This window comes from Eumetopias jubatus, unplaced genomic scaffold (genome assembly GCF_037043125.1).
Source record: "Eumetopias jubatus isolate StellerSeaLion01/CBP00866 unplaced genomic scaffold, mEumJub1_p1.0 scaffold_8, whole genome shotgun sequence".
Lineage (NCBI taxonomy): Eukaryota > Metazoa > Chordata > Mammalia > Carnivora > Otariidae > Eumetopias > Eumetopias jubatus.
The window spans coordinates 83,335,673-83,362,367 of record NW_028274814.1 but is presented as its reverse complement, the minus strand read 5'-3'; the positions used below and the strand labels follow the sequence as shown (position 1 = coordinate 83,362,367).

At 42.0% G+C, this 26,695-nt stretch overlaps 1 protein-coding gene across 3 annotated transcripts; it reads left to right on the top strand.

The window, feature by feature from the left end:
- Positions 1-26,695, top strand: TESPA1 (thymocyte expressed, positive selection associated 1). 3 transcript variants are annotated; one of them, XM_028125554.2, is made up of 10 exons: positions 1-154; positions 1,896-1,988; positions 9,028-9,242; positions 10,229-10,271; positions 16,425-16,474; positions 17,038-17,091; positions 17,853-17,889; positions 18,159-18,257; positions 22,814-23,022; positions 24,673-26,695. In XM_028125554.2, exons 3-10 carry the CDS (start codon positions 9,080-9,082, stop codon positions 25,638-25,640), a joined length of 1,623 nt encoding a protein of 540 aa, XP_027981355.1. In that variant the 5' UTR covers positions 1-154; positions 1,896-1,988; positions 9,028-9,079; the 3' UTR covers positions 25,641-26,695. The 3 variants fall into 3 exon arrangements, with proteins under 3 accessions (XP_027981355.1, XP_027981356.1, XP_027981354.1); XM_028125555.2 differs by lacking the exon at positions 1,896-1,988 and having other exon boundaries at positions 9,054-9,242; XM_028125553.2 differs by lacking the exon at positions 1,896-1,988.

The following is a 26,695-nucleotide window of genomic DNA, read 5'->3' as shown; positions in this document are numbered from 1 at the left end:
CTGGCAACAGCAGTTTAATGAGGACAGAGAGAAAGGTACAACATACGATATGATACTTTGTCACTGTCCTCACTCAGATCCCCATATCTGGGAAGGGCTTGGCCCTGCTTTGCCAACCACTATGCCTCAAACTCTGCTCTCTACCTGCGGACAGGTGAGTATAATTTTCACCTTAATTTTAAGAACATACTGATTTGGGATGGTGCCGGGAGATAGGAGAAAACAGGCAGGAGAGAAATCAGGTTGCCAAGAAAAGGGAAAAATCAGGAGAAAATCTCCCACATGCCTCACTTCAATCCCTGACTGTGCCTCTCGGAACAAAAAGGACCCTTTACTTTTTTTTTCTTCTTCTTCTTCCTATTACAGGAGAGGTACTCTATATAGGATCACAAAACATGGGTTCTTTTGATGGTCTGAATTACTATTTAGGAACGTTACACCTTTTTCATGTGGGAACTTCCTCTCTGTGTCTTGCTATGCTCCCTTGTGCTGTAACTTTGAAAGGTTCTCAAGGAGAAGTTTCTCACTTCACTGCAGATCCCATTCTAGTGCTCGTAACTGTGAACTAGTGGGAACACCTCGCCTAAATCAGTGCTGTTTTGTGTGAGTGTAACTACTCTCCTCCAAAGTTGCAGAAGAAAGCTGGCCAGGAGATAAGCTACAGCAAGATATGTTGGGTGTAGATACAAGGAAGAAGTCACACAACTGGACAGTGCCAGGCCAAGTTACCTGGAAGGCTCACGAGGGATAACCACCTGTGGGGATTGCTTCTCAGGCTGTACATCTCAGAGATGGCTATAGGGATATGGTGACCACTTAATGACTTACATCATCTCAGGTGGGGGAGGGTCCGTGCCCCTCCAATATCCCTTGTCTTAGTGGCAGCCAGGCTGAGCATGTCACCACCTACATGACTTTTGGGGAAGGTAGAGGAGTGGAAAGATCCTCCACACTGGGGTTTTCCCAGCCCCCTGCTGTGCTACTGAGCTTTCCAGTGGGTGGAGAAGAGGCGGGTGTCCAACACAGAACAGCGACAAGGTAAAAGAGCCCCCCAGAAATGGTTTGATAAGGTCATGAAGATTTATAAGTACTAGTGACTCTATCACAAATGGCTGCCTGTCTGGGAAAGGGGACTTTTTAGACAGTATGTGGCAGGTGCTGAGGTTAGCAGGTTGGAGACTGGAGGCTTTCAGCTTGTGTGTCCAAGCTGCAGATTAACAGTTGTTGGGCTTGAGTGATTGGAGCTAAAAACCAGGCGAGATTCTCCTGTAACAGGAAGCATTACTAGGAGGAGTATAGGCCGGGTTTATTATCTATCTCTACTAGAATATTATCAGAGATAACAAGCAGAAGATATAACAAGAGGGACTGAAGGAGATCTAACAAAATAGTTCTTATTCACGGGAATCCTGGGGAGTTTAGAAACTCTTTACAGCCCTACTAATACTGTTTCTCATAACTTCCCCTGGTCCCTGAAAGGGGGACGGAGCCCTGGGATTAAGCATCACATAGTGGCCCTGGGAATCAACACACTCATTTTTAGTTCAGGGTTTCTAATAGAGAATGACTTGTATTCTAATGGAGTTTTGGAGAGGAAGTTTGGTCCCAGCTTAGATCATGACTCATGGGTCCACCCTGGGCTCCAGTAAGTGAAAAAGATCAGACACTTATGGCCACTTGATAACTCACAACTCTTCTGCTTTCCACCTAAAAGACAAAACCAAAGTGGGTATTCCAGTACCCACGGCACTTTGTACCCTGCCCACACCCAAGCCCAATGCAGAAAGGCCTAAACCCAGATTCTGATAAGAAAGGGTGTAGACCATTGTGAAAGAAAAAGAGGGGAGAATTAAAATGAGCACATGAGGGAAAGAGTTGCATTCCCATGCAAACAGGACTGAAGAATTGAAGACATGGATTCACAGAATGAAGAAATCCACTCACCCTCACTCCCGTCTCCAGACCAAGCCATCTGCAAACCAGGGCAGGTAAATGGATGTTTCTTCATCCTGCTGTCTTTGTAGCCCATCCAGGTGAAACAATTTAGTGTCTCCCAATACTGAGAGCACAGGATTACCCTTTTCCAAATGTATAACTTTAATATTTCCCATGGAACTTTATGAGCCTTCCATAAAACTCATTCAACTGTGAAAGTGGGCATAGAGAAGAAAAGGATGGAGAGAGAAAGAGGTTTTAGATGGTCTTCTTTCAGTATTTATTCAGCTGAAATTATTTATGGGAGAAGGGGGGTAAGAGAGGAGGGTAAAATAGTTACATTCATTCATTGGAATTTTTCTTCATATCATTTATCAAATAACATCCCCCTTTTTCCCTGAAATAGATTGACCTCCTGCTTTAGACCATAGGAGGCTCAGAATGCTCAAAGGCTATACTCAGGGGAATTTTTATTCTGAAGGTCTTCTCAACTGCAATGATATAGAAGAGAACTAGAAATTAGGAATGTATTTCCTATCTGTCAAGGAATGTGAGAGCATATCACAGGTTGGGGATGTGTGCTGGACGGGGTGCAGTCAACTTGGCTTGAGGTGGAGGTTGTCCTATCTACAGAGAAATGGCTGTCCTGGGATTTCCCACAGCCCTTTGCAATGGCGGTGATACGTGCCTATCTTGGCTGTAAATGCGGATAAGATGCAGAAGGTCTTGTGGGCCCCATCATGGAAACTCTGTTTCCTTCTTCTCTCCTCCCACGCTTGTTTTCACTCTCAGTCCCAGTTTACATGCCCTGCTTGGGTGTAGGCACAATACGGACAGAAGAGAAGAGAAATCTGTCTGATACATGTTCCTGGGAGGAGGCCCAGAGTGGAAACCAGAGTGGCATGAGGAAGGCAATGTGATGTAAAGGAAAAAGCATAGACCTGGGGCTCAGATCTTGTGAGTTTCAGTCCCATTTACATCCTTAATAGTCTATGTGATTTCAGAAAAACCTCCCCCTCTCTCTTCCTCTCCCTTTCTCTCTCTTCCCACTTTCTTTCCACCCCTCCTCCTTTCTCTTTTTCAAAATGACTGACCAGGATTAGATGATCTCTCGGATCCCTCTTGGCATAAAGTAAGAAGGAAAGAACTACTTACAGTTTATGTTTTATCTCTGCTCAACACTAGCGTCCCTCTTTCCCCATCTGGATTTTACATCCACTACTGTATCCTGCTGCTCACTCCTTCTTCCTTCTTATTCCTGAAAGTGTTCTGACTTTAGTGAATGGTTTAGACTGAGAAAAAATTAACAATAATAATTGCTATCATTTATTAAGCACTTCCTTTATATTTCAGGGATTTAATATCCATTATCTAATACTGGCCCCCGGTAGGCCAGCAAGTTGTGTTATTACCTGTTTTACATATGAAGAAACTTAGGTTTAGAGGGGAAAGGTGATTGTACCAAGGCACATATGCATTAAGTAGATAGAACTGTGATTCCAAACAAGGCTAACTCTGATCCCAAGGCCCTTGCTCTTTCTGCAGTTTTCCTTCTCAAGAGTTGGCCATCCTTACTGGACCCCTTAAAAATATCCCCATGAGACACCTGTAAGCAGAGCTGATATTTGGCAGGTACAAATTGGTAGACCCATAATGATTGTTAAAATATTTCCATACCAATTTATGATAAGTATCAATTGCCCCAAGCCCACTGAGTGCCCATGACCAACCCGACAATCCCAGCTCTTCCCACAAGGTTCCCCAGACATATACCTGTACGACCCAGCTACAGGGCTGTGACTGGTGTCAACTCTGATTGGTCTGTGCTGCTCTATAACCATCCTTAAATGTTCTGAATGGCACAAAAATCTGGAAGCAATGTGGAATCCCAGGCAGACTTTTTCCTCTCAACTAGAACCTAGTTGGACCCTTGCTGCTGAACCGCTCTGTGAGCCTGACAAAGGCAAAATTGCTTCACATAATCTAGTTGGGAGTTAGGAAGGAAAACTATGCTAATAACCAAACAAAGCAACACTTCCTTCACTAAGATTATCATAAAGCCAAGAGTAAATTAATTTTGGTTTATGCTGCCTCTTCTATACAAGGCTATAAAGTGGAGAGTTCATGTAGCATGTGAAATGGAGAATTTACTGAAATAATTTCTCCTTTCTTTTATCTCAAATTATATGTGCCACTGATACTTGGGTGGAGATATTAAGTTATTTTCTTGTTCTATAATTAATGGAAAGACCATACAACTAGAGTCAGACCAACCTGAGTTTAATTCTCAACATTACAAGATCCTAATTATATGACCCTGGATAAGTCACATATGTCCCTGAGCTTCACATAACAATAGTTAGCTCAAAGGTGATTGTCAGGATTAAGTGAAATAGTTTACAGGAAGGTTTTATGGATAAATATACAGTACTCTGTACATCCCAGTTGTTTTAGCACCTATCACTTTGACTGGCCAGTGTTAATATATGGGGAATCTCTGACTACATCCCTTAGAACACAGACTGGAGGTATATGGTGTACTCAATGCAGTAATAATGACAGACCCATAAAGGTTTCCTCCTGCTACTACACTTGCCGCTTCTGCTGATGATTTGTGTTAGAAGATACTCCTTTCCAAGCTCGTAACTCCTGAATCTTCTTTTGACTAACTTCGATCCTGTCAGCTGAAATTTCTGCTTTGAACTATAACATCCTCAAAACAAAGAGAATTCCCTCCTGCTCTATTTGTTGTAGTCAGATTCCAGAACATTGGCCAGATTGTGGAGAAATATTTAGGGAGTGAACCTCTAGAGATATGTAGGAAAGAGGAAAGGACAAAGGACTGGAAATGAGAGCAGAAGGGAAAATAAGGCTTTTAAAGAGTGATTCAGGCAAATAGCAATAGAATCAGTATGGAGTTTTTTGGGTTGGGGGGTGGGCAGTTAATAGGAACATCGGAGAAAAAATACCAGCAGCCTAGGACTTCCTTCCTCACAGGAGTTAGATTAAATATAATATCAAATACAATAGGTTAAATACAATAAACCAGCATCACAAAAGATAGTTCTCAGATTCCAGAAGGAACTTCTGACCAAGGAGTGGAAACTTCGAATGGAAAACTCTGAAAAAATATTTTTTAAATTTAAAGGATTTGATAGTTTAAGCTTTATACAATTCAGTGTGACCTCTATGTTTCGTCAACAAAAGATCAGCATGACTATGCCCCAAGCCTCTTTTCTCTTCACTACAAGGTATAAGAATACATATATATTCGGATTTGAGACCCTGTGGAGAGTCGGGAGCCCCTGTCCACGACATGTACTAAATGAGGATAGTTTTTCAGCACCTGTATGATTCTCGCTCCCCTGCAGGTACAGCATCTGCTGAGGCCCTCCTGCTGCAGGTACCCTGCTGGGTCCTGAGATGGGGCTCGGGGGAGGGGTTACAAGGAAGGGGGCATGGTGACCAGACTGGTGACTGCTTCCCTCTTGCCGCATGTGGTGTGAGTGTATGTGCTAGTTGTTAGAGGTGGGGAAGAGAAGAGATGACTTGGATAGGCCTTCAAAGTGTAGAAAGAATTTGTCTGGATAGAGGGGGAGGTGGATGAAACTGCATAAACTAAAGGAAAAGTAGCGAAAATGTTCAAACAGTGCTGGAGCTCAGTGAGCAATGCCTAACAGAATCACACTCCTCTGGGCTCCTTCTGGGCCTCCCCCATTCAAGACTCACCACTTTCCTAGTCCATGGAAGTTGGAAGTGCAGGCACCTCATAAATCAGTGTCGTTGTGGAAGGGACTCTGCCAAATGGGAAGTAACACCGGAGGCCACAGGACCATTTCCTAATGCTTCTGGGGAAAACCATGCAAAAGCATTTTCTTTCCCAGGTATTATTCATACAGATATTTCAAACTCAACTAGAATAAATTCAGATGCATTGGTACTGAAGGCAAATTTGTACAACATTGTCTCCTGCCAATTCATTTTCAAGAGGATGAAACTGCTGCCCAAGGAGGAAACCTAACTAACTTGCCAGAGGTCAATGAATTGGACCAAAAGGTTAAAAGAATGCCCACATCTGGGGCACCTGGGTGGCTCAGTCAGTTGGGTGTTTGCCTTCAGCTCAGGTCGTGATCCGGAGTCCCGGGATCAAGCCCAGTGTTGGGCTCCCTGCTTGGCAGGGAATCTGCTTTTCCCTGTGACACTTCCCCCTCTTGTGCTCTCTCTCTCTCAAACAAATAAATTTTTTTAAAAATCTTAAAAAAAAATGAATGCTCACATCTACTCTGATTCCTAGTCACTACTCTTTTTGCTGCTTCCAACTCTGTTGTACATATAGGTTTACATGTTTGTATGACTCGTCTGAAGGAACTATGTCCAGGCCCCCCTCTCTATTACAAGGAGCCCCAAGACCTTCAAAGGTGCCATCTGCATGCACCCAACCTGCATGCACCCATCCTGCAATTCTTTCTAATGCTGTCACCGCTGATGGGCTTGCCTGATATCATTTGCCGCTTCCTCCAGATTCCCACAAATACCCAGTTTCTTATCTCTCAGCAACATAGCTTCCTCCTGCAATCTCTAACCAGACAGTTCTATCCCTCCCTCCCCCATAACACCACTGTGCTCCTCTTGTTCCCATATAACACCATGAACAGGTCTCTGTGGCAGAGATCAGGGAGAAATGAACTTGTTCAATTCCCTGGGCCCATGTCCAGTCTGCCAGAGTTGAGATTAGCTTAGATGTGCCTTGCATCTTTTCTTTGACTTCATGAAGAAGGTTTGCTAAGAGCTGGGCTTTGAAAAGTGCAGTGTGTCAAAGGCCGAGGGACAGGAAGATGGAGAGGGAAAAGAACATGAGAAAAGCATAAGGTTTAAAAGGGGATAAGCATTTTCAGGGGGCAAAGGGGAAATTAGCCTATATGTGTGCAACGTATTTTCAAAGATGTAGGACGAATGTAGAATAGATTCGTATCACAGAGGATGTCAAAACCCAAGTAGAGGTCTCTATCTACCATCTCAATTAGCAAGATTCTGGAACAGCACTAGGCATTATGGGGGTTCAGCTATAAAACGGCATATCCGGGAGTTAAAATACCAGAAGTACCAAATTTTAGGGCATAATGTCCCAGTTGAGAAACTGAGACCAGAGAAAGTAATCGAATTTTCCAAGGTTATACTGCTAGCAAGTGGCAGAGTAAAGTGCAGAAGTCACATCTCCCTTCTTTCCTTCTTTCCTCCTTTCTTTCTTTCCTTCCTTCCTGCCCTCCTTCCTTTCTTCCTTCATTCCCCCCTTTCTTCTTCCCCTTTCCCTTCTTCCTTCCCTCCTTTCTTCCTGCCCTCCTGCCTTCGTTTTAAATTCCCTTCATTACCAAAAAAGTCCTTCTTTGTGAGCTGAAGAGTTCTTATGATCTAAATGAGGTCCATTTACTCTGGGAATTAAAGACAGTAGGCAAGTCAGCCTTTGACATTTTCTTCTCTAAACCAACTGATACCAACCTACTCAATATTTTGAAGGTGTAGAACTAGGTAAATATACCCTGACCAAGGCTTTTTAGATTTCCTAAGTTCTTTCTAGTGGCAGTTTCATCCTCTTTTATCACCTCGCAAGAGCTCTGACTGAAGGGCAAGTTTTCTCTGCGTCCCCCCTTTGGGGTTTCCCTGCATCACAAGCTGAATTTATTCATTTAATTGCTCTTAAAAGGCCCAGGCAGTGGACAAAGAGCCAGGTGCTTAGGGTTAACAACCTCTCTCCTTGGAGAAGACTGGGCGGTGGGCTGGGCCTGAAGTGAAAGAATTTAGATCTGACAACAGTAACTAGATATCATTCTTCTCCGGATATGTTTTGTCTGTAGCAAGCAGAGGCATCCAAAACAATTTTATTGCCCTAGGAAGGCGCTTTAGGTTCAGGATGGTCCTTTCAAAAACAGCTATTTTAGGGCCTCCATGGTTCCATGCCTCCCTAATGATTTTATGTTGAAGTCTTTTAAAGAATAGAAGTTTCTGGACACTGGCACTCTTCTTATTTTTTTTCCTCTTGCTTTCCCTTACTGCAACAATTAAGAGCACCGCTATGAGGATGGAGCTGTTGACCACAGCTCCAGGGAGCAGAGGGATGAGCCAGTGAAGAGCACTGGTCGGGCTCCTCCATGTCCACTGTAGCAGGCTGAGTGTGGCAGGTGAGGGAGAGGCAGGAGGACGGAGCATCAGCCGATGAATGTACATTAGCCTCACGGCTTTTTAAGTCCTATTCGGACAACTGAGAGATTCTTCCCCTCTTTCTTCCTCTTTGAGTAAGTGGCTAGTGCCATCAGAATGTATCTTTTGGAAGAACACAGAGGTGTTGAGCAGACAGTGTTAAATGAAATATACATGGCATCAATGAACTGAGGAGCTAACTCCTAGCTGTGGAGAAACCCACATTGACAAAGTAGAAAGGAATGACCCTGAGGGTCGTGACTGCTCATTGAGTAAGGCAACATCTCCCTGTTGTTTGTATTATGGGATTTTTTTTTCCCAAGAGAAATCTTACGTGGACCCCTAATATATAAAACAAGAAACAAAACAAAACAAACAACAGACTCAGAATGACAGTAGTTGGAGTTACATCCTGGCTGTGGCACCTTGGAGAAGTTGTCTAACATTTGAGATCTGGGAATTCTTCATATATCTTTATGAAGACCAAATACAGTGAATTTTATCAATTGCTGATTTAAAGATATTCTAATTTTAGTGGGAGAGTCTGAGAGACAACATTCTTAAGGATTAAAGAAAGCTGTTTTCTAAGGCAATATGCCAGTCATTGTGAGAAGTAGCAATTCTTTAAGTTAGAAGAACTTTCTCAATGTCCCTTAAGTCATAAGATGTTTGAAGTTCCAAGATTCACTGATTTGAAACACTTGCCCTGGTATATGTCAGAGCATTGGGGGGGAGGGGTGCAGTGGTGGGGGGAGACAGAGGAAGGGCTGGAAAACTCCCCCCCACTTCCTGAATGGGCAGAGGGGTCATGCTCCTTCATTCAGAGCTGGGAAGATGTTGGGGCAGCCCTGGGGTGGTTTCTGAACAGAGGATGAGGGAGTTATCGCTGTATTTCAGCTCTCAGAGCAGCATTCCTGTGGCAGGAGACCCTGAAGTCTGAACCAGGGCCATGGAGGGCTCTGTGCTGAGCCCCACATCCTGGGAGAAGCGGCGGGCCTGGCTCCGGCAGAGCCGCCACTGGCAGACCCAGGTCCTGGAGGAGGAGGCCGCAGCTGCCCTGCAAGATGTCTCAGATCCTGAGCCTGCCAGCCTGGATGATGTTTTCCAGGAAGGTAAGAAGCAGTTAGACAGCAGACAGCCTTGCACGTGGCCTCATGCCGGGGGAAAGGTACCAGCAGCCACAGGTCTGCAGAGTGTCTGCAGCCGGTCCCTTGTTGAGGCTGGGCCTTCGGGGAGGCTCATTTTGATGGATTCAATGCGTTTAAAGGAAGAAGAGTAAAGTAATAAAAAATATAAATTATGGGAGAGAGAGAGATAGGCATAAGATTAGGAATAATAAAGCACATTTTTGCATCATCCCAAGAAGCTGTCTATAAGGGCCTGAGGTCAGGGTTCTCTTGAACGCTTTGGGGTGTTTTTATTTTGTCTGGGCAACAAAGTGATGCTCAGTTTGGATACCTGGACTCTGGCTGCAACTCTGCTGCTAGCAAGTGGTGTGACCTTTGGTAAGTCCATATTTGTCTAATGGAAGTGGTGGTACCTGAAGTAGTAGTACTTTTCCTCCATGCCTCTCAGAGTTTCTTTGAGGTTCGAATGAGACTGCAAACGTAAAAGTTAAAGAAAACAAAAACAAAGCAAAAACAAAAAAACCCTCATATAAATAAACCCATCTTTGCTTATGTAGCAAAAAACAAAAGCATGAACCCAAGATTGTGATTTTTTGTTGGTTTTTTCTTCTTTTTAGTTATTTTTTATTTTATTTTAAGGAGAAAGATCCACCCCTGTTCCCAAACCTTGGGGAGAAGGGAACAGTGGGCCTGTGATCCTGGGCATTTTCCAGGTTCTGGGAGGAAGGGGGCGGGAGGCAGAGAGAGAAGCAGCAGCCACTATTTTTATATTTTATATTTTATATTTTATATTTTTATTTTTATAGGAATACACGGGTGTATTCCTCTCCTATCTCAAAGAAAAGTTTTATGGGGGGGAAAGTCTTAGGAAGTGGCTCACACAAGGATACACTTGCGGAAGGAGGTGGGTTGCAGAGAGGAAGTCTGACCTCCTTCAGCTCTCACGGTGCTCTGACCTCTGACATTTCCAGGGAATCCAGTCAACAAGATTGAAGACTGGCTGCAGGATTGCGGGTAAGTGCTGGAAGGCCCTGGCAATGACTGTGGCAGATGTGTGGATACTCTTGCAGGCACTGACTCTTGGGAACTCAGAGGCGGGGAAACGGGTTTGATTTGGGCCTAACGATTAGAAGTGAGGTTGAAATGGTGGGGGGTCGTGGGGGCAGATTATAAAGGTTTGGGGTGAGTGTTACCTGTAACTGGGCCTGGGCTGTAAATGAAGTTTACTCTGGGCTGAGACAAAATTCGGGTGGGGGTCTGGAAATCCAGTCTGGATGTGGTCGAAAGCCCAGAATGATGGAAATGCGCAGCTCCAGAGACTGTCTTGGCTGAGTTGCAGATTCCTATTCTTTCGCTTCTCCTTCAGACTGGAGTCTTACACTGTGTAACAAAAGAGGAGTTAGAAACCTCATTGTTCTTATGATCACAGGAATTCATCACTGTGTTTATTTCTACTACAGAACACAGGATGATGGGCTAAGGGTTTACCCAGTTATTCAAAGCAGTGAAGAACAGGAGCAGGTACTTGAAGGCAAAATGCAGTATCTCCCTCCTCAGAAACACTAAAATAGGAGTTTTACTATTTACCCACACCCCATCAGTACCATTTTAGGCTCAGGATACCCAGACACAGAGGGAAAGTTTCTGTGCCCTATTTAAGCCTGATCATTTGTGTGATAATTCTGAGAATTTATAACTCCTGCCTGCTCCTTTTTTCCCCTCCAGGAATGTTCCAGACTTTATATAGCCTTTAATCTGAACTCATCCATTAACGCATAAATAAACCCATCCTTGCTTATTTGGTAGGAAATAAATAGCACTGAATGATCTAGGGCTGTTTATTTCAACTCTGCCCCAGAAGGTAATGCCAGGAAGGATTTATTCTGTGTTTTTGTGGGTTTGCAAAACATACTGTCCTTATTGTCCTGACCTGGTTCACAATTCATTGACTTCACAGTCCGTGAAGGGTCCTCAAAGTTCAGGAAGGCAAGGGATGGTGGTAATAGGATTGTTTGCACATTTTGGTGTGTCACAACTGTCCTAGGATTTGGAATGCCTCACCTGGTATCTACAGGAGAACCAGTAAGCTCAGTTAATGTCTTTATGTCATTAACTACTCTTGAATCAGTTTACATCACTAATTGTTGACAGCGCATTTGCTGATGTCTGATTGTCTAAATGGCTTAGAAGGGGGCCAAGGAGTTTAAAATATGTTCCTCGCCTTCAAACATACTACATTCTAGCTGAAAAGAATAAATTCACAGGAATATAAGACTGTAAATTCCAGAGATTACCTTTCCCCACCTATATTCCACAGAGATAAACCCAAAACTTGTGCTGAAAAAGTGGTCTGGTGAGTCAAAAGGCTCAAAGAGTTGAGCCTACACTTGTGCTAACTATCCATGTAAGCACTTGTCAGAAAAAAACCAAAACTCCTTCTATCTCAGACTCCTCGCCAAAAGGTGGAGACTTAGAATAATAATGTTTCAAAGTTTCTTGTGAGATTTAAATGAGATAACATATGCACAAGTGTTCTCTGCCCTGTAGTAAAACGTGAGCGGTGAGGTTTATAAAGGAGAGGCTTTGTGCTACTTTAAAATAGTTCTGCCTATAGACTTAGCATCTATCTGTCTAAATCTCGTTATTTCTCAGAAAATATGTCCAGAAGTGATACACACCAACTCTATGATAGTGATTATCTCTGGGAAGGAGAAAAGTAGGAAGGAATGGGAATAAAATGAAACTTTAGTTATATTTTTAATATTATATTTATATTTTTATTAACAGAGATCAGAAATGAACATGATGAAACATTTACATGTGTGAAAACAGGGTGGCAAGTGCAAGGGTGTCTGTCACATTTTCTTTCCCTTTCTATGTGTTGAAAAAATGTTAATATTTACACTTTGAAAAGCCCACAGGAAAGTCTCCTAACACACATTTGTCTCTGCAGGGGGAATTTAGGTTCATAAAATATTTCCAATTTTCTCTATTTTCTAATCCTCCCTAATATATATGTGATACTTTTTAGTTATATGGGAAAATTAGAAAAATTAAAGGCTGATGTTGGTTGATGGTAGCGAGAGAACACTAGATTGTGATAATAGACAATGAAGAAGAGGAGGGAAAGGCATTCCAGATATGCCATTCTGAGTCACACAGTGTTCAGTTCTTAGGCTGTCAAGGCCACAGAGGAAGGAAGATGAACAGGGAACCTACATTCACTGGACATCTGTCCACTCTGTTGACAGGTGCTTGGGATGTGCTTTTCAAATTTTACTTCAAGACTGTATAGTTCCCATTTTCTTTCCAATGCCAAACAGATGTCCTCCAATAGCAAGACAGTTTTGTTTTCTGACAAGCTCTCCAAGAAAGCCCACCAACTTCCTGGGTGATTGAGAGTCAGTGTCTCTCAGTGTATTGAATCTAGGGGCAGACCATTCTGCTGCAGGTCAAGATGATGTACATCTTTACTTGTCCTTTCCTTCCTCCTCTTAAGGCTCTCAGGGGAGGTTCTAGGACATGAATGTGTTGCTTGTGAATGATTGGAGGTAGGGTTAGGAGCCCCAAAATCTTCTGTGTGGACCTTAGTTTAAATCTCTGCAGGCAAAACCTTTGGAAATTGCTGGAAAAGCTAAAAATAGTCACATCCTTCCCACAATCTGATCCTCCTTCCTACTTTTGTTTATGAATTGGGTATACAGGAGGAGTGGTACCTTGGCTCTTCTATTTCAGACTTGAAATGATGCTAAGGGATCTTTCAGTGGAAGACAGAGAGGGAGGAGCAACTATAGATCTAGTCCCTAGTCATCAATTTTATTCCTAAGCAATTACCTATGAAAGGCCTCGGACTTGGGCGATGGCTATGAAGTTTTAAATCAACTTCAGTTCGATCAGTAGATCCAGGCGCATGTCCATACTTCTCTGGTAGATTCCACACACACCCTACTGTCCCAAGGCTCATCCTGGGCTGGTCCTCAAATAGAGAACATGTACTTACCTGCTAGGGCACAACTAGAGAAGAGAAATGTAGGAAGAACACCCAACAAAATTTGTATCTAGTGAATAGTACTGAGTTTTGTTTGGACAAACCAGAAATTTTATCAGAGGTATCTTTTTTTAATTTCAGAAGGAAGCTTTCTTTTATGTTTTTTAAAAATTTATTTATTTATTTGAGAGAGAGGGAGAGCATGGGCAGGGGGAGGGGCTGAGAGAGAGGGAGAATCTCAAGCAAATCCCTCGCTGAGCACAGAGCTGAAACTGGGGCTCAACCTCAGACCCTTAGATCATGGCCTGAGCCGAAATCAAGAGTCGGATGCTTAACTGCCTGAATCACCCATGTGCCCCTATCAGTGGTATTTTTTTAATGTAAATTTTATTGAAGTATAACTTATGTAACAATAGCATTTTTCTTTTTAATATAACTGTAGTACAACTCAACAGGTAGGCGTTTCAGCTATGCTGGGTGAGTGGGTTCTAGAGATCTGTACAACATGGTACCTGTGGTTAACAGTGCAGTATTGTGCACTTCAAAATTTGTTGAGGGTAGCTCTCATGTTAAATGTTCTTACCTCAGGAAAAACAAAAAGTCAAAGGGAAGCAAGGAGATTCTGGGAGATGTTGGATATGTCTGTTACCTTAACTGGTAATGATATCATGGGTGTTTGCATATGTCTAATCTCTTAACATGGTATACATTCAATATGTACACTTCTTTGTATGTCAGTTATACCTCAACAGAGCTGTTAAAATAATAGCCATGTAAGTTATACTGAAAAATAAAATACTTACTGAAAAATAAACAAGTATTAAATATAAAGCCCCATGAATTTTCTCAAAGAGAATACATACACCCCTGAAACCTGAAACAGAACATTACCAGCACTCCAGAAGTCTCCTTCTGGAAGGTCTCCTTCCATTCACTACCCTGCTTCCAAGGATAACCAATAACCTGACTTTTAACATCATAGAAAAATTTTGTACTTTTTAAACTTGCTATAAATAGAATCATACAGTATGTGCTGTTGTACTTTTTAATTTTAATTTTTTATTGAAGTATACTTGACTGCAATATTTTATTGGTTTCAGATGTACAACATAGTGATTCAACAATTGTATACATTATGAAATGCTCACCATGATGGGTATAGTCACTATTTGTTACCACACCAAGTTTTTACAATATTATTGACTAAAGTACCGATGCTGTACTTTTCATCCCCATGACTTATATATTTTATAACTGGAAGTTAGTACCTCTTTCAATATGTAGTGTTTTATGTCTGTTTCTTTCACTCAGCAGCATTATGTTTGTGATGTTCGTCATGTTTTTGCATGCAGTGACAAGTCATTCTTTTTTTATTGTTGTGATGCAGTAAATTATTTATCATATAATTTATCCATTTTACAACAGAGATTTGGTGTCTCCCAGTTCTGGGTTATTATGAATATTATTTCTTTTGGTGAATAAATACAGGCATTTCCATTGAGTGCAGACAGTGCAATACTAGTGAGTTTTAGTTGTAGTTACAATAACAGTCAGCTTTGGCCCTTGCATTAATGTGTAGCTGCAGCCAAGTATTAAATACAAGAGTAAATCTCAGTATTCTAATAGTTGACTATATAAGTTATGGTGTTATTTTTGGAGTAACAGTAAATATAAATTTATACTGATATTTGTAATGGTATATAGACTAACATTTATGTTTGTGATATTATCTTAAAATATATTTTTATGTAATTATGTTAGGAAAAGCAGCCATATTTGTAGTTCTAGTTATATTATTACAGTTACCCATTCTTAGCTTGGATATTGTTTCACGTTTTATAATGTACCTTGATGTACAGGTTTTTTTCACAAAGACATAAAAATGCAGATTTTGGAAAATGGTTGATTTTTCACTACTGAAAGGAAAGCATCAACAGAAGATGTCTAGGGGCGCCTGGGTGGCTCAGATGGTTGAGCGTCTGCCTTCGGCTCAGGTCATGATCCCAGGGTCCTGGAATCGAGCCCCGCATCAGGCTCCCTGCTCAGTGGGGAGCCTGCTTCTCCCCCTCCCTCTGCTTCTCCCCCTGCTCATGTTCTCTCTCTCTCTCTCTCTCTGTATCTCTGTGTCTCAAATGAATAAATAAAAAATCTTTAAAAAAATAGAAGATGTCTACACATGCAGTGATTTGTCTTGTAAAACTTAAACACAGCTTGATCTACAGATGTTCAATTAGCAAACCCATTGCTATTATTAAACATTTCATTGAGTGATTACATACTGAGATTACATTCAAAGCATCATGTGCAACTTCCCTTTTAAAAACTTTCAGGAAAATTAACTCTATAAAACCCACAACACATTAGTCCTTGAAGTGGACTTAGATAATGATCATAGCGAGGCATCCAAGTCCCCTATGTAATATTTGAGAACAGAACAGCAACCAGGAAGCAAGAATGCAAGCCAGGCGCTGTGGTTCCAGTTCAACACTTTTCATAGACTGCTTTACTCACCTGCTTTAGACACAGAATTTTTCCTTGTTTGTAAAACTGAGTTGTTTCTTGCCACCCTGTAGGCTGATTCCAGTCTATTCCTCTTGTGGAGATGGTAAAAGTTTGATAAGACCCTATCTTAAAATGTAAAATTACAATCTGTAACCAAGATGCCGTTTCTGCTGCTTCTTGAGAGATATGATCATCAGCAAGGACCTGCTCAGAGATAAGGAAGAAGGTGTGGGGAGCTAAGCTGACCTCCTAAAAGTTGAAAAATATCAATATTTGTATCTGTGATGATCCCAAGCCCCTGCTTATATAAATGTATTTCTCTGATTTTGTTTCTATATTCTGTCTTTCCAACTTTACCAAGCACGTGTAGACTTGTTGCTCGCCAAGCTGACTATGGACAGTGTGGTCAGTACAATGGCAGCCCACTCTACAGTGCATACACACGTACGAAAAACACGGTACGGTGCAGCACAAAATCCTGTGTGCTCCAGTCCCACTTCCCCTGGCTACTTCGGTGAACTTGTCAAGTAACTACTCTTAGTTTGCTTCAATGTAAAAGCAATTAAATACTGCTGAATCTCATTGGAAAATTGTGTGAACTTGTGGGACACATTTGAGGAAAAAGCCCCTTGGAAAATATAATTATTTCCACCTGTAAGATTATTTTTGGTCCTCAGATACTCTGAAGAAGGGTTTTTTGAGGAAACAGGACAGTCAAGCTACAATGGTGAGTACAGCTCTGTTCTTTCTTCTGTTGTTCTTCTACCTGAATAGTGACATGGCTCTGTGTGTGTGTGTATGTGTTTATGTACATGCACATGCATATGCAGGCATAAGAATGTTGACTACCTTTTCACTGTCTGCAAAACACCTATTGGTGGTCACATGGCAGTCGAGGAGGTCCAAAAGATGGAGTAAACATTGGCTCAGAGCTGACAGGCTAACACTCAAAGACTATCTTCTGTTAGTGGTTGCTCAGCTAACAATGACTGCTATGGGAAAAGAGCTTTATAAGATGTGTGTGAGTACACACCCCCACGTGCTCACTATCTGACAGAGGATTGTGTCCAAGACTAATGATATAGGGGAAAGGTTAATTACAAGTGATTATGTCTTTCTAAATCAAAATATGAATGTGATTTCTGAGGTAGTACATGTAGAGTTGGGGGAAGTTCTGCAAACGTGATGTCTGATGTGATTATGTGGTTATAAATGTTCATATATACAGGGGTGTGTGTGTGTGTGTGTGAGTGCAAGCCTATTCTCTGTGACCTTTGCTTTATTTGACAGGGTGCCTCAGCCATGGAACCAGCTTTGAAGATGACTTGACCCTAGGAGCAGAGGGTAAGTGGCACAGTCTTCTGATGTTGGAATCAAGGAAGAGGCTATACAGGAGATGAATTAAGAGTAGAATGAAAGGGGGAAACTGTAGAAGGAGGCAACCCATTTCCTGACGTCTTACCTGTAGGGAAAGAGCAGTCTCGTTATGATCTAATGTAAAGCTCATAAAGCTTCATGTGCCCAGAAATACTTCCTCACCAGCCTGACATGACATCCACCAGTCCATCATTAGGGCTCTCATTTGTCCCCTGGAAAGACAACACATAAAATCACCATAACACTGGTTGCTCAGACATCTTTGAAACTGTTGTCTGTATAGGAAACCCAAAGCAGCCTGAACACTGGGTATAAGCAGGAGACCACACAGAAGGAAAGAAGAGCTTGAATAAAAGATGGAGATATAGAAACCTAACAATGTCTCCTGGGTCCTGTGGAGACTCAAGCAGTGGGGCAGGAACACTAGCCTAGAGGGCTGAATGATGTTCTCTTCCTCAGGAAAGAGAAACTCTTGCCTCAACACCAGTCATGGTGTATAAGTTCAGAGGCTCAGGACCACTTGCTCCCTGCCATATCTGCCCCCCTTCCCGGTCTATGTCTGATGAACTTTAGATACTCCCACAAAGAACAGAGTTCATGGGGTTCAGCTAGCCTATAGTAGTGGCAGAGGGGAGTGAAGGGGGCTAAGTGTTACATTCAGAGAAGCAGCTTAGGTGATTTTCATTTTCCCTTCTAACTTTCTCTTTGCCTTTTTGTTCCTTGTCCAGCCACACTGTTGGCCACCAATGGCAAAGTCTTCTCCAGGTAAGTGTTAGGTTCACCCAGACTGAATGATGTCTTCTTCAGGAACTACTGAACTGGTGTAGGTGTCAGAGACAGATGAAAAATAAAGAACTCAAGAGTCACAAGAGAGAGTGAGATTTTCCAACCAGGAATGAGGCCCTAGACTGAGTTTTCCCAGTAGATGATAGAAGGTACCCAGCAGGGAGTAAATAACCCCAGCAGAACATGTCTTGGATCCAGGGTGCAGACTGCTTACAAGCTTAGGGTAACATCAACTCTGATCCCTGCAGGAGTTTCCTAGACCCATCCCGGCCCTGGCAACTCCTCGATCTTGGCTGCAGCTTGGCTTCCAGCAGCATGACTGGTGGCACCAACAAGACTAGCTCAAGGTAGGTACTGGATTTGGCAAGGGTGTAAGGGTGGGGAAGAGGAGAGGCCCAAGAGAATGGAACCAAGAACCACTGTCCATTTTTATCTGGGATATCTTACTGAAGGTTTTATACACTCACATACTTGAGAAGTATGACCATATTTGCTTCAAGAGCACTGGGGGAGGTGGAGGAATCTACTGCTCAGAGCTGAATGCTCTGTAAAATAGAGGTGAACTTGTACCCCAGCAGGTGTAGCATGAGGATCATCACAGTCCCTGGAGTTACAGTAAGTGCTCAATCAACAATCAATGAAGGTATTGATTGGTTGATTGAATGAAACAATAAAATATTAATTCACTAGGGCAATTTCATATCCCCTAATGCAGGCCAGGTGTTACAATGTGGAATTGGAAAAGATGAAGCAAAGTGCTTGCCCCCAGGAGCTCAACAATCAAATAGGATGAACAAAGGCACATGCAAATAACTTTAAAACAAGATGGAAAGTGATGAAAACTAATGTGGTATAATAAAAAGTATTTGAAATTCAGTGTCAAGGTTTGAATTTGAGACCCAGTCCTCAGATTTATTAGCCATGTAACTAACTATCTGTAGTGATTTGTCCTTACTGAGCCGCAGCCCTGGCCACACCCCCCTTCAATTATGTCAGAATCTCTGGAGATGAGACTCAATATCTGCATGTTTTTATTGCAATACACTTAACATACAAAGTTATATTCATTTCAGGTGCACAACATAGTGATTCCACAATTGCATACATTATGCTGTGCTCACCACGATAAGGGTAGTCACCATTTGTCACATACAATGTTATTACAGTAGTACTGACTATATCCCCTATCCTGCACTTTTCATCCCCATGACTTATTTCTGTGGAATGGGTAGTTATTGAGCTCTCGTGTCACCCAGCTTGGTGGTACACAGATTTGGATGTAGATACATGTGAGTACCATACCAAAAGAGAGAGACAGAGAGAACTTGATCTTCTGTAATGTAGGGCTTCTATCCTGAAAATAGTGCTACGAAGGGGTCTACCTTTCAAAATCAGGTTTTGAACATACCTACACTGGTTAATTTATTTTAATTTTTTATTGTTATGTTAATCACCATACATCATCATTAGTTTTTGATGTAGTGTTCCAATATTCATTGTTTGTGCATAACACCCAGTGCTCCACGCAGAATGTGCCCTCTTTAATACCCATCACCAGGCCAACCCATCCCCCCACGCTCCTCCCCTCTAGAACCCTCAGTTTGTTTTTCAGAGTCCATCGTCTCTCATGGTTCGTCTCCCCCTCCGACTTACTCCCCTTCATTCTTCCCCTCCTGCTATCTTCTTCTTTTTCTTTTTTCTTAACATATGTTGCATTATTTGTTTCAGAAGTACAGATCTGTAATTCAACAGTCTTGCACAATTCACAGCGCTCACCATAGCACATACCCTCCCCAATGTCTATCACCCAGCCACCCCGTCCCTCCCACCCCCCCACCACTCCAGCAACCCTCAGTTTGTTTCCTGAGATTAAGAATTTCTCATATCAGTGAGGTCATATGATACATGTCTTTCTCTGATTGACTTACTTCACTCAGCATAACACCCTCCAGTTCCATCCACGTCCTTGCAAATGGCAAGATCTCATTCGTTTTGATGGCTGCATAATATTCCATTGTGTATATATACCACCTCTTCTTTATCCATTCATCTGTCGATGGACATCTTGGCTCTTTCCACAGTTTGGCTATTGTGGACATTGATGCTATAAACATTGGGGTGCACGTACCCCTTCGGATCCCTACATTTGTATCTTTGTGGTAAATACCCAGTAGTGAATTGCTGGATCATATGGTAGCTCTATTTTCAACTTTTTGAGGAACCTCCACACTGTTTTCCAGAGTGGTTGCACCAGCTTGCATTCCCACCAATAGTGTAGGAGGGTTCCCCTTTCTCCGCATCCTCGCCAACATCTGTCGTTTCCTGACTTATTAATTTTAGCCATTCTGACGGGTGTGAGGTGGTATCTCATTGTGGTTTTGATTTGGATTTCCCTGATGCCGAGCGATGTTGAGCACTTTTTCATGTGCCTGTTGGCCATTTGGATGTCTTCTTTGGAAAAATATCTATTCATGTCTTCTGCTCATTTCTTGATTGGATTATTTGTTCTTTGGGTGTTGAGTTTGATAAGTTCTTTATAGATTTTGGATACTAGCCCTTTATCTGATATGTCATTTGCAAATATCTTCTCTCATTCTATCGGTTGTCTTTTGGTTTTGTGGACTGTTTCTTTTGCTGTGCAAAAGCTTTTTATCTTGATGAAATCCCAATAGTTCATTTTTGCCCTTGCTTCCCTTGCCTTTAGCGTTGTTTCTAGGAAGAAGTTGCTGTGCTGAGGTCAAAGAGGTTGCTGCCTGTGTTCTCCTTTAGGATTTTGATGGACTCCTGTCTCACGTTTAGGTCTTTCAACCATTTGGAGTCTATTTTTGTGTGTGGTATAAGGAAATGGTCCAGTTTCATTCTTCTGCATGTGGCTGTCCAATTTTCCCAACACCATTTGTTGAAGAGACTGTCTTTTTTCCATTGGACATTCTTTCCTGCTTTGTCAAAGATTAATTGACCATAGAGTTGAGGGTCCATTTCTGGTTTCTCTTTTCTGTTCCATTGATCTATGTGTCTGTTTTTGTGCCAGTACCATACTGTCTTGATGATGACAGCTTTGTAATAGAGCTGGAAGTCCAGAATTGTGATGCCGCCAGCTTTCCTTTTCTTTTTGAACATTACTCGGGCTATTCAGGGTCTTTTCTGGTTCCATAGAAATTTTAGGATTATTTGTTCCATTTCTTTGAAAAAAGTGGGTGGTATTTGATGGGGATTGCATTGAATGTGTAGATTGCTCTAGGTAGCATTGACATCTTCACAATGTTTGTTTTTCCAATCCAGGAGCATGGAACGTTTTTCCATTTCTTTGTGTCTTCCTCAATTTCTTTCATGAGTATTTTATAGTTTTCTGAGTACAGATTCTTTGCCTCTTTGGTTAAATTTATTCCTAGGTATCTTATGGTTTTGGGTGCAATTGTAAACGGGATCGACTGCTTAATTTCTCTCTCTTCTGTCTTGTTGTTGGTGTATAAGAATGCCACTGATTTCTGTGCATTGATTTTATATCCTGCCACTTTACTGAATTCTTGTATGAGTTCTAGCAGTTTTGGGGTGGGGTCTTTTGGGTTTTCCACATACAGTATCATATCATCTGCAAAGAGTGAAAGTTTGAGTTCCTCTTTGACGATTTGGATGCCTTTGATTTCTTTTTGTTGTCTGATTGCTGTGGGTAAGACTTCTAATACTATGTTGAATAGCAGCGGTGATAATGGACATCCCTGCCGCGTTCCTGACCTTAGGGGGAAAGCTCTCAGCTTTTCCCCATTGAGAATGATATTCGATGTAGGTTTTTCATAGATGTCTTTTATGATATTGAGATATGTACCCTCTATCCCTATACTCTGAAGAGTTTTGATCAAGAAAGGATGCTGTACCTTGTCAAATGCTTTTTCTGCATCTATTGAGAGGATCCTATGATTCTTGTTCTTTCTTTTGTTAATATATTGTATCACGTTGATTGATTTGCAGATGTTAACCAACCTTGCAGCCCAGGGATAAATCCCACTTGGTCATGGTGAATAATCCTTTTAATGTACTGTTGGATCCTATTGGCTAGTATTTAGGTGAGAATTTTTGCATCCATGTTCACCAAGGATATTGGTCTGTAATTCTCCTTTTTGATGGGGTCTTTGTCTGGTTTGGGGATCAAGGTAATGGTGGCCTCATAAAATGAGTTTGGAAGTTTTCCTTTTTTTTTTCCATTTCTATTTTTTGGAACAGTTTCAGGAGAATAGGTATTAATTCTTCTTTAAATATTTGGTAGAATTTCCCTGGGAAGCCATCTGGCCCTGGGCTTTTGTTTTTTGGGAGAATTTTGATGACTGCTTCAATTTCCTTAGTGGTTATAGGTCTGTTCAGGTTTTCTATTTCTTCCTGGTTCCATTTTGGTAGTTGATACATCTCTAGGAATGCATCCATTTCTTCCAGGTTATCTAATTTGCTGGCATAGAATTGCTCATAATATGTTCTTATAATTGTTTGTATGTCTTTGGTGTTGGTGTTGGTTGTGATCTCTCCTCTTTCATTCATGATTTTGTTGATTTGGGTCATTTCTCTTTTCTTTTTGATGAGTCTGGCCGGGGGTTTATCAATCTTGTTAATTCTTTCAAAGAACCAGCTCCTAGTTTCATTGATCTCTTCTACTGTCTTTTGGTTTCTATTTCATTGATTTCTGCTCTGATCTTTATTATTTCTCTTCTCCTGCTGGGTTTAGGCTTTATTTGCTGTTTTTTCTCCAGCTCCTTTAGGTGTAGGGTTAGGTTGTATATTTGAGACCTTTCTTGTTTCTTGAGAAAGGCTTGTATTGCTTTATACTTTCCTCTTAGGACTGCCTTTGCTGTATCCCAAAGATTTTGAACAGTTGTGTTTTCATTTTCATTGGTACCAAACTCCCTCTTTTCAGCATCTCTGAGATTCTGGACAAGGTGCAAGAAGATGCAGAGGATGTCCTCTTCAGTCTGGGCTTTGGCCAAGAGGACCACAAGGACACTTCACGGATTCCTGCCCGATTTTTCACCACCCCGTCTCAGGCCAAAGGCATTGATTTCCAGCTCTTCCTGAAGGCCCAGGTGCAGAGGATAGAGATGGAGGACCCTTGCCTCATGCTGGCCAGTGAGTGTTCCCATGGATCTGCTCCACTTCTCTGCCATTCACGACAGGGATCAGTGGCTCCAGATCCTACTTTCTCTCTGTCAATTTCACTCCACCCTTTGTCTCCTGTGTCTATTTCCTGACATGTTGTTTTCAGTGAAAATGGAGAACTTTGATGTATGCTTCTCCCTCTTAAAGAAATAGTCATCAAGAGACCTCATTTCACTATTGCTTTCTTAGGCCTTCTCTCCTTTAGCTGAATCAAATGAGAACAGTGTCTTTAAGTCTTATCCCTGTTCTTATTTCTCAGTTGGAACAATAGAATGTTCCCCATTTACAGCCACTGTATTTTTGTTTGTTTATGTACAGCCACTGTATTAAAATCATTTCCTTTTAGGGCAATGTTCTCAAAGTTCTCAAAGTTAGATATGTTAAATTGTCCAGGGACTTTATAAAAATTCATATTCATAAGCTTTTTTTCCATAGAGGGAAAGGCTCAGGAGTATTTATTTTAAACAAGCACACAGGATTCTTATGTATAATCCTTAGACCACATCCAGGGAAACAATTATTTAAGTTGTCCTGATTTCATACTAAGGAAAGATATGAGAGGATTTCTCTAGCTAGATGAGGCATAAAAGACTCTCTTTGATTCTATACATTAGAATATGTTTCAAATTATATTCTCAACACCCCCAGTATGATTGTATTTCAGATTCTGTGCATCAGATTCAACTTAAGATAAGCTTGATAAACCATGCTCCCGAGCTCTACCTGCTGCAACAAAGATTTTGAGTTGGAATATTTTCACAACATTAGATGATTCTTATGCACACTAAAGTTAGAGTATAATTGATTGATTTTATTTTATGTGCCATGAACATAACGAGGTGTTAAATTCTGGAAGAACAGACTAGACATGAGAAACATGATTCTTAAGCCTTTTGGAAGCTTACAGTTTAAGAGATGTATGGCTTATCACAGTGCTTTTCAAACATGGATGTCCATATGAATTACCAAATGATATTGTTAAAGTGCTTGAGATACAGTCTGAGATTCTACATTTATAACAAGTTCCCAAGTAGTGCCAATGCTTCTCAACTAGTGACCACACTTTGTGAAGAAAGGTCTAATTGAATGATAAAGTCATGAGTGCGAGCCCCACATTGAGCATAGAGTTTACTTTAAAAAAAATGACATCAAAATTTCTGTACCCTAGTCCATTGGCTAGTAATTGCCATTTTTCCAATTTGTTGATACTCTGAAGCCTTCTAGAACCCTAAAGTTTTGTTACTGTCTAAGAAAATGAGGTTGGTTTTGTCCTTTTTTCTGTCATGTTTGTCATCTAAAGCAAACAGTAATCGAAGCCATTGTTTAGAATATACTGACAGCAGAAAGGATATGTGAAATCAAGATATAGAAAAGTTCTTCATCCCATATAGAATTAATTTTTGGGCTGAAGGAAAATATCATTCGGGATGGGAGTCAAGAAGTGAAGAAAGTCAAGAAAGGGGATCCTGGGTGTGAGAAATCTAAATGGGAGAAACACTGGTGGGGAAAATGGCATCTTCCTTCTGAATTTTGAGCCTTAGGAAGGCTATTGAAGGAAGAGATACAAAAGATAATTTACTGATGACCCCCAGATTCACCATCTTCAACCCTTGTGCCCAGGCAGGTTTAAGCAGGTGCAAACACTGGCTGTCACTGCTGATGCCTTCTTCTGTCTCTACTCCTATGTGTCTAAGACACCTGTCCAAAAGTTCACACCCTCCCACATGTTCTGGAATTACAACCCAACTGATGTACCATCCATCAGGATTCTGGCTCCAGAACCTGAACCTCACTCACCCAGAGAGCGCCTCCGGAAAGCCATCTCCAAGATGTGCCTGTATACAAGCCCCAGAGATCGGCTGTCACCATCCCATAATATCCCCAAAAGGAACAGTTTGGACCAAGTGGTGTGGGAAGTGATGGACAGAGTGAGAGGAGAGAAGCTGGTCTTCCAGCAAGACCCTGGGTTTGGGCCAGGCTCAGAGGAAGATCCTGTGCCACTCATCAGGGATGCAAAGCTGCCCACTTCTTCTGGTCCATGTGCCCTTTGCCCCAAAGAGGAAACACAGCAGGGGTTGTCCCCAGTGCAAGCACCATCACAAACTCTGGATCCTAAACCAGAGGCAACCTGTTGCATGCATTCTCTGCCTGGAGCAGGTCTGCAGTGGAGCACAGACCCTGCACCTGTGAAGAGAGAGCTGTGGGGTCTACAAGCCACCAATAAGGAAGTCCATTTGGCCAAGGATGAGACTTTCTGGAAAAGAAAGAGCAGAGCAAGAAAAAGCTTGTTTCAGAGGAATCCCATGAGCAGGACGGTTAAGTCATTGAAACTGTCCATCACCCAGCAGAGCCAAGAGCAACCAGCACTGCACCAATCTCTAACCCAGCAGCTGCAGGACACTTGTGACTTAGAGGAGGTGAGAGGGTTGGAGGCAAGAGAGAGGCTGGCAGAGAAAGGTTATGGATTCTTGCCTTTCAGAAAAGGGAATCCAGGCTCTCTGTCCTCACCAGATATACCAATTCTTGAATTACATTCAGAAACCTTTGGGGATAGGTTAATAGAGAGGGAGAAACATAAATGGGTTTGATTTCTTAAGATCATCCAGGTTTTCAGAGCTTTTCTAATTCTTCATCTGATCTGATTTTCATTGAGGTTCCTCATCAAGCACACCTTGCTCTATTATTTGTGGGATCCGCAACAGAGTACAAATAGAGGTTGGTTATACACTAAGCTAAACACTATTAAATAAAATATGCTCTCTTCTACCTTAATAAATATATAACCATAAAGACCTGGAAGTCCAGGTTCAAAGTTAATATTCTCAGATTCTTAGGACTTCTGTGCTAGAACATGGCAGTATAGGCAGAGCCACTCCCCAGCTCTGGCCTAGCCCCTTCTTTTCCCATGCCCAGATCTGTCCTAAACCATTAGGGACTTTGCACATAGATGTGTGAGCACCCAGCCTGCATATCCAAAAGCCACACACCCTCTACCCACACAAATAGCCACCTACTGGTCATCACTCATGCCTGGGGCTGCATACAGTAGTAGAGAGGTTGACCCTTTAAGACAACAGACACCAGGCAAAACCAGGGCAATTCCCTGAGACAGACTTGGGGGGCATCTGAACAGCATATTCGTGTATCCTATGTAACCAGAGCATGTTCTAGATGGAGTAGTGCAGGATCCAGGTGGGCACGTCCTGTCAATCCACCAACTCTTCATCCTGTGCACTCTCAAGAACTCAAGACTCCTCTTGCCTGGGACTAGTGACAATACTACCATCAAGTGCTGAGCTCTCTTGGGAAAACTCTCAGATCCTTGCCACAAGAGAACCTGTGATGATTTGCAATATTGTTTGCATATATGTCACCTCTCATTGGACATAGACCTGCACCTCAACTCCTGCCTTCCTCACTATCGCATTCCTGCCACAAGAGAAGAAGCCGAGTCTCTCAAGTACACTCAGCCTCTTCCCCCTATGGCTACCTGCCATCCAACACCTCTCTGCACTGGCTCTGAGTTCTGCTGGGATCTTGGTTACAGGTGCAAAGCCAGAGTGAGGAGGAAGAGAGCTGCTGGCCCAACAGTCCCAGACACCCCCACCTATATCAGACTTTTGCTGGCAAAGACTGGAGAAGT

Coding starts and splice junctions, on each gene's coding strand:
- TESPA1 (XM_028125555.2), top strand. CDS start 9,080: ATGGAGGGCTCTGTGCTGAGCCCCACATCCTGGGAGAAGCGGCGGGCC. Junction 10,272..16,424: donor GACTGGCTGCAGGATTGCGG/GTAAGTGCTGGA, acceptor TTTGGTCCTCAG/ATACTCTGAAGAAGGGTTTT. Junction 23,023..24,672: donor CCCTTGCCTCATGCTGGCCA/GTGAGTGTTCCC, acceptor CCTTGTGCCCAG/GCAGGTTTAAGCAGGTGCAA.